The 20,449-nt window shown below is 34.1% G+C and overlaps 1 protein-coding gene across 1 annotated transcript in view; it reads left to right on the forward strand.

The window, feature by feature from the left end:
- The window catches only part of MXRA5 (matrix remodeling associated 5), a 34,844-nt gene extending 20,650 nt beyond the window's left edge, over positions 1-14,194 (forward strand). Inside the window, exons 5-6 of the mRNA XM_051984574.1 lie at positions 3,997-4,897; positions 11,103-14,194. Coding sequence (XP_051840534.1) covers positions 3,997-4,897; positions 11,103-13,011 — 2,810 coding nt within the window. The 3' untranslated portion in view covers positions 13,012-14,194. The remainder of the gene's footprint in view (positions 1-3,996; positions 4,898-11,102) is intronic.
- The last annotated feature ends 6,255 nt before the right edge of the window (positions 14,195-20,449 follow it).

Consider the following 20,449-nt stretch of genomic DNA (forward strand, 5'->3'; position numbering starts at 1 on the left):
TAAAAAATGGAATGAATCTTACTTTCAAAGATGTTACATTCTAAGAGGAGAGAGCACACATACAAAAATAAAAATAAATATGACATACAGGTTAGTAGAAATAAGGTAGTCTTGGAGGAAGAACATTAACCATTGAGAGGATCAGAGACTTCATGTGGATCTGGTCCTTGAGGCAATCTTGAAAGGGAAGGATTCTATAAATCAAAGGCAAGTAAGAATGTATAATATTGCATGAGGAATAGTTAATACATAGTTATAAATACATAAGATGAGGTGTCCTATCTGAAGAGCAGAGAGGTCTGTGTAGATCACAGAGTCAGGGAGGGAAATTTTCAATTTTCAATGAGGCTGAAGACATAGGTTGAGAACCAGGCTGTGGAGCAGAGAAAGCTGAATATTTAGATAGAAAGAAAACCAAGTTTAAGTAATGTAGCAAAGAGAGAGTTCTTATAGAAAAGAATGACAACAGTTCCAAATGTGGTAAATAAATTAAGAAGCATGATGAATAAAAAGTAAGACCTCTAGTTTGGGAATTAAGAGAATTTTGACAGCACTGGAAAGAGCAATTATCAAGTGATGAGTTCAAAAACTGAACTGCAAAGGTTCAATCAATAAGTTAATGGAGAAGTAGAGGCAAGAAGTGTAGATAGTTCTCTCTCCCCACACTGTCCCTTCCCAACCCAGGAATGTGGCTAAAGTGGGGATAGAGAATATGATATATCTTAGAGATTAAAAGGTCTAGCGAAGTTTTGTTTGTTTTTTAAGGAATGTTTGGAGGTATTAGAAAATATATAGAAACTGGCTAAAATTTTGTGAAAGAGGGGAAATGATTAAAGGTTTAATCTGCTCAACTGAACAAGAAGAAAGGTTGGCAATGGCAATAAAAAAGATCAATTCATTATTTGGCACTAGGAGAAAATGGAAAGAATAGGGAACAATATAAGGAGTTTGAGAAAGGAGAAGCAATAAAGAGGTAGGCAGTGTAAAATGACAATTTTATCTGTAAATGAGGTGTTAGGCCATCATCTGAGTGAACAAGGGGAAAAAAGGTGAAATGGGAGGGTTTAATGAAAGGTTTTGGGGGAAATCTGGTGAGAAGTGAATATTTGATTATTTGAATTACTCCTCACTTCAACTGAATTATAGAGGCTAATGCTTGAACATTTTATATTTCACATTGGTTGAAAGATTTGATTCTGTTTTCATAGTAGTATATGTGTGAATACAATACACATGCATAGTTATTCAATTGTGTCTGACTCTTCATAACTATGTTTTGATATTTTCTTGGCAAAGATAACTGGAGTGGTTGTTATTTGCTTTTCCAGCTTTTTTTTTTTTTTTTGCAGAGGAGGATCTGAAACAAATAGGTTGGCCAGGGTCACACAGGTAGGAAGTGTCAGAAGTCGGATCTTAATTCCATTGAATCCATTATTAGATTAATCATTAAAATATTCTTCCTTTCATTTGTACTCTCCAAAGTTCCTTTTTTTGGACTAGTTCTATCTACTGTAATAGTGTTTTTTCAGCTACCCCATGGGCATTTTTGATCAGTGGCAAACCTAATTATACATCATTTCACTGTAGGGACAAGGAGTACCTTTAACCCACCATTATCTTGTTCAATCTGGATTTCCAATGAGAATAATTTTTACCATTACCCTTTCATCCCTACCATTCAAAGAGAGAAGAGGGATAGCCTCTTCATCTTCATATAAAACAGACTTATACAGTGGTAAGTGGCTATTGCTTTGGAACTTACAGACCAACTTTGTTGAGCCATTTCTACTATTAGGAAACAAAATGTTTTGCTGGATAGCATGATGAATGTGGAGTTAGGAAGAATTTAAATTCTGTTTTTAATACTAGACGAGTGACAACTTCGACTTACTTTCTAAATTATAGATGGATGAAATCTAAATCTATATCCAACATTGATAAAATAATAGGTCTTTGATGTAAAGATGCCCTGTGATTGTTGCCTGTGCAAAATCTGTTATTTATCATAAGTATCTTTGTCTTGAACAAAGGCATATCTCACAATTCTTTTTTTTTAATTTAATTTTATTTAATAATAACTTTGTATTGACAGAATCCATGCCAGGATAATTTTTACACAGCATTATCCCTTGCAATCACTTATGTTTCGTTTTTTCCCCTTCCTCCCTCCTCCCCCCCCCAAGATGGCAACCAGTCCTATATATGTTAAATATGTTGCAGTATATCCTAGATACAATACATATTTGCAGAACCGAACAGTTCTCCCGCTGCACAGGGAGAATTGGATTCAGAAGGTAAAAATAACTCGGGAAGAAAATCAAAAATCAAATAGTTCACATTCATTTCCCAGTATTCCTTCTTTGGGTGTAGCTGTTTCTGTCCATCATTTATCCAATGAAACTCAGTTAAGTCTCTTTGTCAGAGAAATCCACTTCCATCAGAATACATCCTCATACAATATCGTTGTCGAAGTGTATAATGATCTCCTGGTTCTGCTCAATTCACTTAGCATCAGTCCATGTAGGTCTCTCCAAGCCTCTCTGTATTCATCCTGCTGGTCATTCCTTACAGAGCAATAATATTCCATAACATTCATATACCACAATTTACCCAGCCATTCTCCAATTGATGGGCATCCATTCATTTTCCATTTTCTAGCCACTACAAACAGGGCTGCTACAAACATTTTGGCACATACAGGTCCCTTTCCCTTCTTTAGTATCTCTTTGGGGTATAAGCCCAATAGAAACACTGCTGGATCAAAGGGTATGCACAGTTTGATAACTTTTTGGGCATAATTCCAGATTGCTCTCCAGAATGGCTGGATTCGTTCACAATTCCCATATCTCACAATTCAAAGAGAAGAAAATAAATAGAAAGGCATAATAGTCTGGCACTAGAATTTTCTCTCTTCTACAAAGGATCATAGTTTATAGAGCTACCAGGGAGATTATAAATTATCTAGTCAAACCAAGGATATATTACTAAACATTTGACAACCAGTACTCCTAAAATTAAATATACTTATGACACACTTGTAAGTTTAATCTGCATTATCAACATTTTCTCTATCACTTTCTTAAGTCTAGACCAGGGATCATAACTATAGTTTACATGCCAAATCCTACTACTTCTTGTTTTTGTATGATCTACAACTAACAATGATTTTTACAATTTTAAAATAATATTTTTAATGTATTTCAAAATAGAAAAAGAAAAATTCTGAGTTTATAGGTTGCCATTGGATTTTATCCTCTCATCCTAAATTTCTCATTCCTGATTTTGACAATTAACAAAATAACAGTTTCAGCCCTGGTATATAGCATTTACCAATTTCTGAAACATAAATGCTCACTTTTTAAATTTATAAATTAGAAATTTAACAGTTTCCTCTCAAGAGGCAATAAGAGTTTATTCCAGTACTGCAAACCCTCTCTAGCCCTATTTTCATTTTACCTCATGAGATAAATAAGGGAAGCAATATTTTCATCAGTTTCCAGATGAAGAAATTAAAACCCAGGGAGATGTCTCCCAAAGGTATTAAGCATTTTCAGTAAGGGTAGGATTTGGCCCTACATTCTCTGAATTTAAACCCAGTGTTCTGGATCTAGGGAGGCCATTTTGCTTCAGTCTTTTTGAAGAAAGGTAGTAGAATCTAGTGAAAAATCTAAATTAAGACACTAATTCCAACTATTAAAGCAAACCATTGCCATCATCAAGTATTTTACTAGCTACATGTTGTAGACAAATCACCTAAATCAAATTCTCTGAAATTAGGTTTACTCACTTGTAAAATGAGGCTAATAATATTTCACTATTTACCTCAGGTAGTTTTGAAAGGATATTTCTTTGTAAAGCCAAAACACTATATGAATAGCATATTCCTATGGGAAGAATGAAGCAGATTGGGCAATAACTTGTAGTTATTTTAATGGAAATCTTTTTATCATTTGGTGATTTTCTTCTTTTCTTTCTTTTTTTTAAATTACCTTCCAGGAGCCCTTATGACACCTAACACAAAGACACAACGGTTTGAAGTCTTAAAAAATGGTACATTCATTATTAGGAATGTCCAGCTCCAAGATCGTGGTCAATACATGTGCACTGCAAAGAACCTTCATGGTGTAGACAAAATGATTGTCACATTATCAGTAACAGCTCAGCAGCCCCAAATATTAGCTTCCCACTATCAGGATGTCACAGTTTACCTTGGAGACACAATTGCAATGGAATGCCTGGCCAAAGGAACACCACCCCCACAAATTTCTTGGATTTTTCCAGATAGAAAAGTATGGAGGAGTGTTTCAACTGCTGAGTCCAGAATTATGCTTCATGAGAACCGTACCCTAACTATTAAGGAGGCTACTTTTTCAGACAGAGGAGTTTACAAATGCATAGCAAGCAATGCTGCTGGAGCAGATAGCCTGGCTATCCGTCTACATGTAGTAGCTCTACCTCCCATTATTCATCAAGAGAGGCAGGAAAATATCTCACTTCCTCCTGGGCTCAGCATTCATATTCATTGCACTGCCAAAGCAGCTCCTCTCCCTAGTATTCGCTGGGTGATCTTTGATGGCACTCAAATCCGTCCTTCCCAATTTATCAATGGGAATTTGTTTGTCTTCCCAAATGGGACACTTTACATCCGTAACATCTCTCCCAAAGACAGTGGAAACTACGAATGTGTGGCAGCTAACATGGTTGGGGCAGCCAGGAGAACAGTTCAGCTCAACGTGCAAAAGACTTCTGCCAATGCCAAGATAACTGGGAGCTCCCCTCATAAGACAGATATTACTTATGGTGGCACTCTGCGCCTAAACTGTAGTGCTTCAGGGGATCCATGGCCAAGGATTCTCTGGAGACTGCCTTCAAAGAGAATGATTGATTCACTTTTCAGGTAAGTGATAGATTTAGTTTGTCATTTAATTCTATGCAAATGGTATTTTAAATATCCTTCTCATGGAAAACATACATAGTAGAATAGAGATGTTTACTCCCAGATACATTAGCAGTATTTCTTTAAAAGGGAAATGATGGGTATATTTGGTAGCTAGGTATCACTAGTATTCTATCCACTGGGCCTAGACTTAAGAAGATGAGTTCAAATTTGGACTCATATTCTTATTGGCTATGTGACCCTGGGCAGACCATTAAGTTTCTGTTTGCCTCTCTTCAATTGCAAAACAAGAACTATAATATGAAGAAATAGAATAATAATGTTGTGAGAGTAAAATAAGAATAATATTTACAAAGAGCTTTGTAAACTTAAAAGCACTACATAAATGCTAACTGTTATCATTATTGACTTTAATTGCCTCTCAAACTAAATCTATAAACTGGATAAAGGTCATAGAAATTCTCTATAAATAAATCTTATTCACTGCCCTCTGTCCCAATATATACAGTACAAAGAATGCTGTTGGGAAAAATTATTCTCTCTCTTTTTTTAAGAAAGATTGGAAAATCTCATCAAATTTTTCTTTATTGGTAAGATATAAAAATTCAATTAAAAATAAAATGCTTCATAAACTTAATTCACTTCAATCTTACTGGAAGTCTTTTTTTTTCATTTTCCCATAAATATTTTCAGTAAATGGTTAAAAAAAAAAAAGAGCCATAGGATTTTGTCCTTTTTTTAGATAAAAATACACAGGGATGTTAAAATATTCAAAAGTCTAAAAAAATTTTGTTATTCTGCTTTTCCTGCAAAAAGTATTGTCCTTTCTTTCCTAGTACAGAGCTCTGAACATAGAATCATAGTAAATGCTAATGCTAAATTCATTTAATATTTTCAGAACTCTCCTCTAACTCATCTTCACCTCATTGGAGAAATCAGGTTTATGTGAGCTATTTTGTTATAAAACACAAAGGTTCCTCACAACCCCCTTTCACTAGGAACCAGGGATCATCACCTAGGAAACATGTATATAATGGCAAGATTCCCGAGTATAAGCTTACACATGGTATGTCTTTCTATTATGTTTAATCTTTCTTGGTCATTTTCCATTAAGGAGAAGTATCTGGAAACAGCTTTCTAATATTCTTTAAACATCTGTACATCTGGAATCTCCTGTTTAATTCCTGTCAAATTAGAATTTCAGTCTGCAATACATATAAATCTATCTCCCCACAAAAAAATTCTCACTGAATATACATTCTACAATTTGATTGATTTTTTTTAAAAAGGAGATCGCAACATAATTATTCAGTTGACTCACACTATCAAATGGCATTCCAACAGGAAAATATGATGCTTTACAACATTTTAACATGGAATTCTACCTTTTAAAATATCCTTTAATATTCATATGATTTCTTGTGGTTAAAAAACTTGATTATCTATTCCTACTAAAGCTATAATATCAATGCAAATTATTACATGTAATTTGCAATCAATAATTTCTATTCAAAAAGAATGAATGTCACCAAAACCATGCATATTCATTCTAAAATTAGTGGTCCTGAGTTCAAATTCTACCTCTTACAAATATGAACCATTGAACAAGTCAGTAAAACTTTGAGATTCAAATTTCTTTTTTGTGTAATGAAAAGGTGAAGGTCCATTCCAGCTCTAAAACTGAGACCCTATAACCTTTCATTCCCATCAGAATTACTCACTGGTTTCAATTCACTTTTAATTTTATGATTGTTTTATATAGTTGTAATTTCCATATTCTCAGGTCTGCTCTATTTTTATTCACATTTTCACATTTTCACATTTTTTCTATTTTTATTTTTATTCATATTTTTCCCATTTATATTTTCATTAAAAATTTCCAAATTTACTTATATGTCTTGTACTCTTAAATACAACTGGTATTCTATCCTAATCTTTATTTTACCATTCCTTTATTTTGAACATTTAATCTCTTTCCATTTTTTTGTTTGTACATATGTTTTTTACTATGATGCCACTATAAAAATCCTTGAATAGATAGTCTTTTAATTCTTTTTTGATTAAGCACTTGAAATGACAATAGAATTATTTGGTCAGTGGATTTGTTATTTTGGTAACCTTTACTCTATACTCCGTGTTTGCTTTGCAGAAAGACTCTCTTGGTTTGCAACTTCACAAACAATATTAATGAATACAGTTGTTTCTTCTTAACCGTGGGTAGCACAGACTTTTGAAGATATTAGTTTGGTCAATTTTATGGATATGGTATAGTATGACATAGTACCACAGAGTTTTTATTTATTTAGCAATTTTAATTATTATCAATTTAATTTATATGTGAGATATTCATGAAGAAGCACACTGAATAAAGAAACATCCTGAGTCAGACCTTGTAATGGGCTGAGGCTTGAGTTGATGCACTGAGGTCCCAAGCACGTGAGGCTAAATAGTAATTGGACCATACTCTATTAATATATAATCTTGGAGAAAGAATGGCCCCCGCCCACTCTTTGTGCAAGTCCTGATGTGTTGTATAGGAAATGACGATTTTGGTGGGTGGAGGCAGGGGAGTGGAAAAGGAAGGGGAAGGAGAGACTTTTGGCATTGCCAATTGCCACGGTTTGCTCACCTCAGATCTCTCTCTATTAGGTTTTTTGTTTTGTTTTGTTTTGTTTTGTTTTGTTTTGTTTTGTTTTTGCCAGTGCGATGACCTTTCTGTTTGTTTCTCTTCTTTTTGCTTTTTGCTGAGGCAATTGGGGTTAAGTGACTTGCCCATGGTCACACAACCAGGAATTGTTCAGTGTCTGAGGCTGGATTTGAACTCAGGTCCTCCTGACTTCAGGGCTGAGCCATCTCCTCCCCTTCTTCTTCTTTTTGCTTTTTGCTTTTAATAATCGCGTATTTAAAATCAGCCAGAGTCAGGAACTCAGGTTAAGGGAAAAATCTTCAGTCTTTATTCAAGTGAAGAGGTGAATAAAGATTGCGATAGCAAAATGGGCAGCTGCCACAGGAAATCAGCTAACAGAGAGAGATGTGAGCTGAGCCAACCGTGGCAATGGCAATCCCAAAAGTCTCTCCTTCCCCTTCCTTTTCCACTCCCCTGCCTCCACCCACCAAAATCGTCATTTCCTATACAACACATCAGGACTTGCACAAAGAGTGGGCGGGGGCCATTCTTTCTCCAAGATTATATATTAATAGAGTATGGTCCAATTACTATTTAGCCTCATGTGCTTGGGACCTCAGTGCATCAACTCAAGCCTCAGCCCATTACAAGACCTGGCATCAAATTCTGTTTCTGAAACAGATTGACTGTGTGTGTCACTTAATCTCTCAATACTCCAGGCAGCAAAAGCTGCAAATTGGAAATTTACTAACTAATCTTCATTGTCAGGGGGAATATATATATGTATATGATACATATGATATATGTTATATATATATATGTGTGTGTGTGTGTGTGTGTGTGTGTAGATATGCATGTTTAATTATAAAATAATACTCAAAATGTAGAGATATATTTAGACATATAATGTTTGAAGTTAGAGTAAATTATTAGTGAGTTTAGCCATTTAGTGATTATTAATTTATCTCCTTTGAAATTATCTGTTACTTTCCTTTTACCATATATATATACTTATGCTTGAGAGTTGCCTTTGTATCTTTTTACCAACTCTTTACATTCTATCAAATTTTACTTGTTTTATTTGCCTTAAATATTTCCCCAGTATATTTTTTCTTGCTATTGTATTTTGTTATGCATTTAAAAATTAATGTAATTATCCATATTTATCTGTTTTCTAATTACTCATTCTGCTTATTTAAAAAAAACTCCCCTTAATAAATTGAAATTATTTCATTTTAATCCCATTTTATGATACTTTATTTTTAAGTTTGTCTATCACCTAATATTTATTTCTAAAAATATATAACATGAGATGTCTATCTAAATCTTTTTTTTTTTTTTTTTTTGCAAGTCCTGATTTCCCCAAGTCTTGAAAGCAAGGATTTCTTCATTTTTTAAATCCCATGTGTTTTAGCACATAGCATGTGTTTGGTAAATATTTTTTAACTGATTGATTTCCACCCCCCAAAAAACTATATCTTTACCTAAACAGTTTCATTAATATAATGTTAACTAAGAGCATTTTATTTAAACAAGATAGTTAATCTGTTTTTCTATAATCAATGGCATAATTGGAATTCAATCCCATGTAGAATCTTGTTCTCATTTTAAACAATGATGTAATAGAAAAAAAATTTAAACACATCAAGTTTAGAATTGGGACTGGATCTGTGATTCCATTAGTGTAGAGAACTTCCCATGAGAAAACTGCCAATGAAACTTTTAGTCTTGGAAAGTTTCTTGAGAGTACTGATAGTCTTAGTTCCTTTCCCAAAGTCCCTAATTATCAGAGACAGAACTTGAACCCAACTCTTCCTAGCTCCAATTCAATTCTCTCTTCATGATGACATACTTTCATTGAAGACATGAGTGATATTCTTTAAAATGTGGTTAGAACAAAATCTCTGAGGGCATTATAATTCAGCACTTCAAAATATTTATGATTTTGTCCATATAGACAATGTCACTGATACAGCTCCCCAAACCATCTTTTATAAGTCAGTATGGCCAAAACTATTCATCACCTGAGGGTCATACTTTGAGAATCACTCTTTCTTCATTAAAGTAAGCTGGTCTTTGGACAAAAGACCCTCACTTACTACTTTATATATTTAAAGACTTTCCAGTGTATAATAAATAAAAAGAAACTATTACTTTGAAATTATCTTTTAATATTAATATGCTTTCTCATAGCTATTAGTGATTATCTTGTGGAATTGTAGTAGGCCTAAAGTGTGTGATTTTTCTGTGTGAATTGAATATAGCTTGATGATTAAAAAAAATTGGTAGCTTATTGTGCTTATTCAGCATTCTCAATCCTCTGAATCAAAGGCAATTTTCAAACACCAAAGCTAGAGCTAGAGGAGAGAAGAAGTGGGAAGTATTTGAAGGGTTACACTTGTTGTAGAATTAGCATTGTTCTGTTAGGTAGAGCTGGGAGCAATGAATAGAAATAGCATGAGGCATATTTCTCATTAGCTATAACTTTCTGAAAGTGGCAGTGATGTTCCTTTCACTGTAATTTTCCATTTAGAAATATGTTGACAACTTTTCTAAGAACTTGTAAAAAGGAACTGCTTATTCAAGTATCATTATACCTGATGTCTCCCTGATGTCTCAATCAAAAGATTCTGTTTTCTTAATTCTCTACCTGGAATTCAGTAAATATTTGAAAATACTCCTTGGATAATTGATGGATGGATGGATTTCTTAATTTTGATACTTAGGAAGTTAAATTTTCACTAAAAACCTTATATTTTGTACAATGCTTGAATGTCAGAAATAATTCTGAATTAGTCAACTGTGTACTGATGTTTATAAAACATACCAAAATTTTTTCCAGTGATGATTATAGTGATGATACAATTTCAATTGCAATCCATTTTGTAAATTTTACTTAGAGGAAACATGGCACATGATTATCTTCTGTCCTTCCAAGTTGAAGACAAACTAATGCCAGAGCTAAGGTTTTAGTTGGCAAGTATCAGCAAGTTCTAGTTACAGTGGCCTATGGAAGCTTCCTTTTGCCAGGTGCTGAGGAAACCATAATTTAGCCACAAGATTCTGTAGAGGAATATTTTTATATGATTAAAATTATAACTGCTATCATGCTGTTTTTAATATTGTGAGGTATATCAAAACATAGTCATCATAAGTGAAAATAATGAAAAAAACTTTTTCTCTAAAAGAAAAATAAACATCAATTTATTTAAGATTAATCTAGAATCAGTTTTTCCTTGACTGTGACATTTCTTTTGATATTAATGTACAAATGATTCATGTGCCAAAGAAGCACTCATACTAGCAGAGGTAATGTCTTTGAGTAAATCTCAAATTCTTGAATCAATGGTTGGGTCAGCTCAAGTTCAGAAAAGACCATGGAGGTCTCTTGTGCAGCAAATCATTTTAGCATTTGGATAGTATTCTCTTAAGGCTACAAAACCCTTTTTGACATTTTCCAGTAGCAGCTCATTCATGAATATTTCTCTAGTACCACATGTTTCCTTTTTGTTTTAGTTAACAGAAGTCAGCATGTATGACCAGGAGACTCACATCTTGTTTCTTTTCTTTCCCATTTAGCTTTGACACCAGAATCAAAGTATTTGGAAATGGTACTTTGGTTGTGCATTCTGTCACAGAAAAAGATGCAGGGGACTATCTGTGTGTTGCTCGGAACAAGATCGGTGATGATTATGTTGTTCTGAAGGTGAATGTTATGATGAAACCTGCTAAGATAGAACATAAAAAGGAGAATGACCACAAAGTCATCTATGGTGGGGACCTCAAGGTTGACTGTGTTGCTACAGGCTTTCCCAACCCTGAGATTTCCTGGAGTCTTCCTGATGGTAGTCTGGTCAATACCTTCATGCAGTCAGATGATAGTGGTGGACGGACAAAGAGATATGTTGTTTTTAATAATGGAACACTCTACTTCAATGAAGTGGGAATGAGAGAGGAAGGAGACTATACCTGCTTTGCTGAAAACCAGATTGGGAAAGATGAAATGAAAATTCATGTCAAAGTGGTCACTGAACCTGCAGCAATCCACAACAAAACCTACTCCATTGTCCATGTGCCATATGGGGATGTTGTTACAGTGGCCTGTGAAGCTAAAGGAGAACCTACTCCAAAGATAACATGGCTTTCTCCAACCAACAGATTAATTCCAATTTCTTCTGATAAGTACCAAGTATTTAGGGATGGCACCCTTCTTATTCAAAAAGCACAGCGATCTGATAGTGGGAACTATACATGTGTGGTGAGGAACAGTGCTGGAGAGGACAGAAAAATTGTCTGGATCCATGTTAATGTCCAATCTCCCACAATCAATGGCCACCCCAATGCTATAACAACTGTCAGAGAAATAGCTGCAAGAGAGAGCCGAAAGCTCATTGACTGCAAAGCAGAAGGCATCCCAGCACCACGGGTTTTGTGGGCTTTTCCAGAGGGTGTGATCCTTCCAGCTCCCTATTATGGAAACCGCATCACTGTCCATCGCAATGGCACATTGGATATTAAAAGCCTAAGAAAGACAGATTCAGTGCAGCTGGTGTGTATTGGACGCAATGAAGGTGGAGAAGCAAAGCTGATTGTACAGCTCACAGTGATGGATCCTTTGGAGAAACCTGTTTTCCGGAACCCAGTCAGTGAAAAGATTACTGCTATGGCAGGTCACACTATCAACCTCAATTGTTCAGCTGAGGGAAGCCCTGAACCTAGTATTGTTTGGATTCTTCCAAATGAGACAGAACTACAGAGTGGGAAACATTTACAGAGATTTTACCATAAAAAGGATGGAATGTTGCATATCAGCAGTCTCTCTGCTGCAGATGCTGGAGCTTATCGTTGTGTGGCTAGGAACAAAGCTGGCTATACTGAAAGATTGGTGTCTTTGAAAGTTGGATTGAAACCAGAAATTAGTAATCAATACCCAAACCTGGTGAGCATCATCAATGGTGAGACCTTGCAACTTCACTGCATTGCTCAAGGAAGTCAGAAAGCCCAGGTGTCTTGGACACTACCTAGTGGTATGGTTTTAGAGGGTCCCCAAGTAGTTGGACGCTTTTCTCTGTTAGAGAATGGCTCACTAACTGTGCATGAAGCATCTGTGTTTGACAGAGGAACTTATCTGTGTAAGGTTGAAACAGAGTACGGCTCATCTGTTATGAATGTTCCTGTCATTGTTATAGCATACCCTCCCCGAATCACCAGCGAGCCAACACCTGTCATTTACACTCGACCAGGAAACACAGTGAAAATGAACTGCATGGCTATTGGGATTCCCAAAGCTGAAATAACGTGGGAGCTACCAGACAAATCACATCTGATAGCAGGGGCTCAGTCCCGTCTCTATGGGAATAAATTCCTTCATCCTCAGGGCTCATTAATCATCCAACACTCCACACAGAGAGATGCAGGCTTTTACAAGTGCACTGCAAAAAACATCTTAGGCAGTGACTCTAAAACAACTTACGTTCATGTATTCTAACACAACTTTCTACATTGATGAACTCCCAACAATGAAAAAAATAAGTACAGCAAGTAAAATATCATTTTAAAAAGAAGTGAGGGTTGATAAAGGGAGTTAACAGAACATTATCATGATGGATCGATGCACACCCTGTTGATTTTATAAGATGACTTAGATCCTTTCCCTTCTTGCCAACGGAAACAATGTAGACACTTTAATGGGATTCCAGCACCTTTGGGGGATTTCCTTTCGGGTTTACAGAATATATGTGGTTTCATGTGATATTTCATGGTACCCAAGATGTCAGCTACATGTTATTTTTTAAAGCAAACAACCCCCAGTGGCTTGACAAGCACCTTAAGGATACCAAAGAAGTATTAACTATAAATAAACTGCAGTGATTGAAAACCAAAAAGTGCTTTGTGACCACATTGAGGATACATCATTTATTTGCCTCCTTGCACATAATCAATTCTATCAAATGAATACTCTCCTATTTGGTTTTTTCTCTACCATTTCTTCAAAATCAGATGACTGATCATGGATTTAGAAAATGAATGAGCTACTTCTAATAAAAACATTTCAAACATTAACCCTACAAATTATGTATGAAAGGATCACTTGAACCAATTTATAGGGATGGAATTCAATCATTTATTTTTATGTGGTGTTGTTTTATTTTTTAACCTAGACTATGAGACTAAAAAGACATATGATGATCTCTTGTCTCATTTTTATAAATTATTGGTCTTTACAAGACTCAGATATATAGCTGCAGATGTGGAAACTGATTTTCAGGTCCTGTCCAATTTCCTTCAATTTAACTACCTGATAATATTTTTGCTACTCATCTCTCTCTTTACCTGGAAAAGTATGGTGTTGGATATTTCACAGATAGGAGGGATCTTTTGAGTCAGGAGGAGATGGGAATAGATTGAGGTAGAGAAAAGGAAAACAAGCTCTGACACTGTGGATTATGTAGACTAGAGCCACCCAAAAAGCTTCTGACTCTTCTCTGTGGTGTCAAAGGTATGCATACCAGGACCTCTTTGCAATCCACCCCCCAGGTCACTAAATCAATTATCCAGAATCTAATCTTGTCCTGGATAGTGGGTTGATAGTTACTTCCATGACTGCTTTAATGTGTTGATATGGTCAATGTACTGTACATTTTATAATAAAGAAAAATTTTCCAGATAAATTGACAATGATTTAAAAAGATTTGGCGACATTTTTTTATAACTAAGTGTTGAAGAATTTCAAATAAATTTGAGCTTAAGTTTCTTCAGCCATAAAACGTTTTGATAATCTTTAGAAACATCTTACTTCTATCTACCACAATTCCTATAATATTCTCAATAAAAATTTTTATAGATAAAGAAGCTAAGTTATACTAAATGACCACAAATTTTGTGAATGGATAAATACCACAAAGATGTATAGCAAGACAGGGATGCTTACTTAGATTAATACCAAGTACATTGCATTTTATGTCTAGTACTCCCCTGGATAGGGGAGAATAACAAAAGTGATTGAGGATTTGAGAAAGTTTTTTCATATAGTAAAAAAAAAAAAAAAAAAGATGGAAGAGGATTTGCAGAGAGTCAGTGCAAAGAGAATAGAGGGCCACATCTTGATTTTTCTTTGCAGAAGAGAGAATTGGAGATAGAATGACATTGTAATATTTATCCAATCTAGAAAATGGCCATTGTCTGTTTTTAGGGGAAACGGAAAAAATATAAACCAGATTTTTAAGGTTGTTCTGACACTTGTTTTTCTTGAACCAAATCTATCTCCCTTGGTGTGACAGTGCACTAAGAATATGAAGAGATAAGAATGTGTTGAACCAGTTCAAGCCAGCTCAAAAGAAGAGGTCATTAAATTTCTGGTTTGTGTATTTATACCTCAGAAATCAACAAATGGTACAAATCAGGACTTCATTTGTTTTTCTGATTTTTAGATTTAAGGAAATTATGGAAGAAAGGTTAATATTGAAGATTAAATTCATAGTGTGCTATGTGTACCTTCCACACACACACCCTAGAGAGCCAAATGCTAAATGTTTACCAGCATATCCCTGAAAAAATTTATAAGTAAGCATCAGTCCATATTCAATCATTGTGGTGACAAAGTTCTATGAGTTATTAGATAATCTAAGTAGAAATATAAAGGCAATAAAGGCTGTGTATATATGTGTATTTGTGTAGGCAAGAAAGGAAAAATGAATTCTATTTGTGGCAGTGAAGAACTGTGCCAACCAGTGGCATGCAAATCTAAATGACATATAATATCAACTGGCATTCAATACCAAACCAATAACAAATTTTTTCTGAAATTTTTCAATAAAGAGGCAGAAGATATTTTTAGAAGAAGCTTAGGGTGATTTTATCTGGAAAGAATGATAAAGCATATTTTTCTTCAGGTTGCTTATACCATGTAAGCCTATGATTATGAGGAAAAAAAAATAGTAATGCTTAAAACAATTCATGTCCCAGGCAATGACATATAGATCTTCATAAATCTGAATTGCATATGATTCCATAATCATTTTTCAACAACAACAAAAAAAGTTTCTTTTTAATGACTAGCTTCTGACATCTGGTGCATGTGCTTGTAAAGTTGTTTGCACATGCAATAGGTCTTTGCTAGCAGTAAATTGGAAGTATTTCATTACCCCCATGTTTTCAATGAAGAGAAACACATGCTCTTTAAAATTTGGTTCTCAGTTTTATATTCTCTTTTTTTCCGTGGCTGTACTAAATCAAATGAGTTTATTCTTTTGCCAGGCTACTGAATGTATCTATTATCCTGCTCATTTTTTCATTTAAAATTCACATCTTCTGAGAGTGGGATCACTTCAGTCATACCATTTTGACAAAAATTTAAACTTTTTAAATAATCACTTTTTAATATGCTTTCATATTAATGAGTTCTTGATACAGAGTAGGTGTATCATGTTTATTCATTGATAAATTGTCAGTTCAATCTTACTGAAACTTTGTGAGATAAAAAGGATGGTTAATATTACCTGAGTTTCATTGGTGAAAAGACAGAGGTCAATATTTGCTTGCTTAATGCTTGCTTAATTGATTTGAACACTCTACTCCTGTGCATTCTTCTGTGAGAAATGTCTTCCAAATCCTTAGTTATAGTGTTCTTTCTTTTGGTGGTGGTGTGAATGGAGAAAGGAAGTCCTGAGTTCAAATTTTGCCTCATGTATGGTCAAGTCATTTAACTTCTAACTTCAGTTTGTCCATTATAAAATGGGAATAATAATAGTGCCTACCCTCTTCCCCCTGGATTGTTGTGAGTACCAAATTGGATTAAAATATGGAAAATACTTTGTAAACCTTCAAATGCTACATAAAAGTTAACTACTATTCTTAATATTTATCCATTTTAATATTGTAATTTTTCAGTAGATTATAAGTTTCTTAAGAACAGAGAAAATTTGGAATTTTTTGTGAGAATTCTAGTATATAGTGCTATGCCTTGCACATGATAGGCAGTTATTGAATGCTTGTGCAACATGCTCCCTGACAGTTTAGATTCATGTAAGTTTATTGTAGCTTTAGATCTTGGTGCTTTTTCTTTTACACATAAAGGGTCTATTAGTACAGTGGACTATGTATTGGTTTTGGATTCAGCAAAATCAGAATTCAATTCCTATCTCAAACACTAGATGTATGATCTTAGGTATGCCATTGAACCTCATATATAAAGTGCTTTATAAACCTTAAAAGCTATATTAATGCTATTATAAATCAAATATCTATTTTGTGTAGGCTGAACATAGTAATGATCACCATAATAATCACATGTGATAAACAAACAGCTAGTAAATTGTCCAAAAAAATCAAGATATACATAGGAAATAGAGATAAGAACAGGAGAATGTTATAAATACTCAACTATGCTATATAAACAATTAGAAAATTAAATAATAGAAGAGGATAGGATACTGAGCCTAGGGTCAGGAAGACCTGAATTCAAATCCAACCTCAGATAATTATTGGCTCTGTGACCCTGTGCAAGTCACTTAATCCTTTTTGTTTCAGTTTCCTCATCTTCAAAAGGAGCTGGAAATGGCACACGCTTCCAGTATCTTTGTCAAGAAAACTCCAAATGAAGTCACTAAAAAGTGAATGAAAGAACAACAACAAATAAATCTAGGGACACAATATTTTGGTTTTGCTACCTCGAAGTCAGGAAGATCTATATTGAAGTTTCACTTCTGACACATACAGATTGTGTGACCTTGGGCTAATAGTAATTTAACTCCATAGTATTCCACATTAACTTCTTAGAAAATAAATTTAAAAGATGATACCTATCTGTACTTGAATGGAGAAGGAGTTCCCTACATCCATGAAATCTCAAGTCTAATTATTAAAAAATTTAAAATTAAGGCACAGATGATGAGGGAAAAAATTAATATTTGACTAAAGCCCTGAAAGGTAGGTAGGATGTGGAAAGATTAAAAAAAAAAAAAAGATGTGAGTTTTGGTCAAGGGAGATAGTAGAAACAAAGGAGGAATAAGTATAAATTGAGAAAAAGAAATTAAATTTTGATTTGATCAAAATGAAGGGTTCACATTAAGAAATAAGAGGATATAAGTTTATATAGGAAAATTGGGCATTTTGGAATTGCTCTAATAAGGTGCCACCACAGAGAGTTAGAAAGGGCAGTAATATAATGACATTATAATTTTAGGAAAGTAATCTTAGCATGAGTGAGCCCAGTCTGAATGCAATGGGTCCAAGCTTAAATGCAGGAAGATTACTCAAAAGAGTCCAGTTAGGGTTAGGGTTAGAGTCGGAAGTCGGGTTAGGATTAGATATCTTAGACAAGAGACTGTGGACAACAGATAATAGGAGAGAAAAGGACTGGTGATTTCTTCCCACAAATAACAAGGAGGACAACTAAAAATGTGCAATGCTGCATATGCTATATGAATAAAGGTAGGGTCATAAATGGAAGTAACTTGTTAAAAACAAAAAAAAAAGCATCAATAAAGCTTTAAGAAAAAAGGGGGAGACATTTCAAAGAAAGAATTGACAACAAATGGTGATTGATTATGGAAAATAACAAAAAAGAAAATTGAGAAAGGGAATCTTCATGTGAAAGAAAATGATAAAGCCAAATTTATTAAGGTAACAGCATAAGTAGACATATGGCCAGTTAGAAATATGGAAGTAGTTCCAAATTGTTAATACGTATTTTTTAAAAAATAAGATTGTTGCCCTGTTACCATGTGGGCATAATTATGTACTCAAACTTAAATTGGGGTTAGGACTGATAATATAACTCTAAATATCAGACTAGCTATCTATAAAGTATGGCTTGGGTATGCCTAGGTATTCTTGTACAACCAGCTCATATTCTCCCAACCTATATGGATATTAGTATATTCACAAATTTTAATTAAATTTATAAGAAAAAATCATTTCTTGCAGAGAGTCAGTACAAAGAGAATAGAGGGCCACATTTTGATTCTGGATGTAACAATTCTTACATTTAGATTGGAGAATGAAGAAGAAGGTACAGTAGAGACAAAAATAAAAAGAAGTGGTCAAAGAATGACATGTGAAACATGGACATTACTGTTTATGTGTCTGTTTAGAAAGGGGAGATATAAAGACAGAGAGACTTTCTGGCATTTCAAATCATGCTATTAAAATAGTTGCCCATTTTACTTTTATGTGGTACTAAATTGTCAATACCTAAACAAGTCCAATGGACTGTGAAACTTTGGACAAGCCATTTATCCTTGCTGAGCTTCATTTTTTATATGTCTGAAATAGGCTAAAGTATCTGTCTACTTATAAAGTTACATAACTGACAAGTTATAGATTAACCTAATGATGGCAGAAAAGAAACAGAATGTAACAAGCTCTTTTAAAAAACCCACTTCTCTTCTCTGACCACTTCTTTTTATTTTTGTCTCATTTTTGTGGAGACAAAAATTACTCTCAATGATTGAAACAGAAGCTGAGGCAGAGCTCCAAGCCAAAGTAGTTTATGAAAGGAACCTGGACTCCTCTAATGAAGTGCACATCACATATTCCTCATGATCTGAGATGCCCCTTCCTTCTAGAGTCCTATTTTTATAGGTTTTGATGCCTAGACATTCTAAAGCAACTCTTCAAAATACAAGAATAAAAAAAAAAAAAACAAGTCCATCTATGACAGATAAACTAAAATAAGTAAAAATTATATATCAGCAGGGTCATTAGTTGGATGAAGCAGGAATTATCTCTGCTGGCTAGATTCTAGGTCATAGGATTGATGGGTTTTTCTTAGATTAGGTAAGAGGAGATGGTACAAACAATACATCCATTCCTAGGACACATGAGAGGGACTTTCCATACCAGGTAACCACTTATATATTTTCAGTTTGGTCATGGAATCTGAGCAATATAGAATGGAGATATCTGTGTAAGTATTTTTACCAAAGTTTGTAAACAAGTAATGAATATCACATTAAAGTTTAAGAATTAATGTAGGGATCCTTTCTATTAGAATCTTATTTCTATATAACTTATACAATACATGAATTAATACACTGCTTATTCTTATACATATTATTAGTTGACTGACTCACGTATTTTACTAAATAAATATATTGAAATGATTAATAACTATAATTACTTCCTATAGAACCATAGTGAATTAATATTGATTAGAGTTAGAGGTTCTCATTGAATCAACTCTCCAATTTTAAAATTTAATCTAATTAAATTTAAATAAAAAATTAATTTATTAGCATTCCCTCCATTACTTTCTTGTCTATGTCTCAATAGAATAATAAGCCTTGATCTCTATAATTTGCTCATTTCCCAAAATTTAACAATTGGCTCATGTGACCTGGTTTGGATTGACTCTAAGATATTCTTGTACAAGTGGAAGAGAATAGGCATTTACATAGCTCTAACTACTTTCAAGGCATTGTTTTAAGGTTCTTACCTCATATTATTTTATTCAATATGACCTCATTCAATCCCACAGCAACCCTGAAAAGTAGGTGGTGTTATTTTTCCCATTTTACTGTTGAGAAAATAGAGCTTAACTGACTTTCCCAAAATTATACATTTAATAAATATGGATAAGTATCAGAGACTGGATTTGAACTTCTCTTCCTGATTCCAGGCTAGCACTCTAGCCTGTGCAACCTAGATGCCTCCAATTATTTCTTTACCAGAAGATGTGAATGTAAATAGTATACCATGTCTTTTTAAGTCCTTCTCTTCCTTCTCATTCTCCCTCTAATCTAATCTAATGTAATCACTTATAGTAAATGAAAGGTAGTTAAAAAGATTTTAAGTCAACAAGGACAAGTTAATCATTAATTTTTGTTCCTCGCCCTTTCTGATTTTTCCTCTATCTTATCTCCATCTTATCTTCTATCCTATCCATCTATCTTTTCATGTTTGCATCTTTCATTTCTCTATATTC

Source organism: Antechinus flavipes, chromosome 3 (genome assembly GCF_016432865.1).
Source record: "Antechinus flavipes isolate AdamAnt ecotype Samford, QLD, Australia chromosome 3, AdamAnt_v2, whole genome shotgun sequence".
In the NCBI taxonomy this organism is placed as follows: Eukaryota; Metazoa; Chordata; class Mammalia; order Dasyuromorphia; family Dasyuridae; genus Antechinus; species Antechinus flavipes.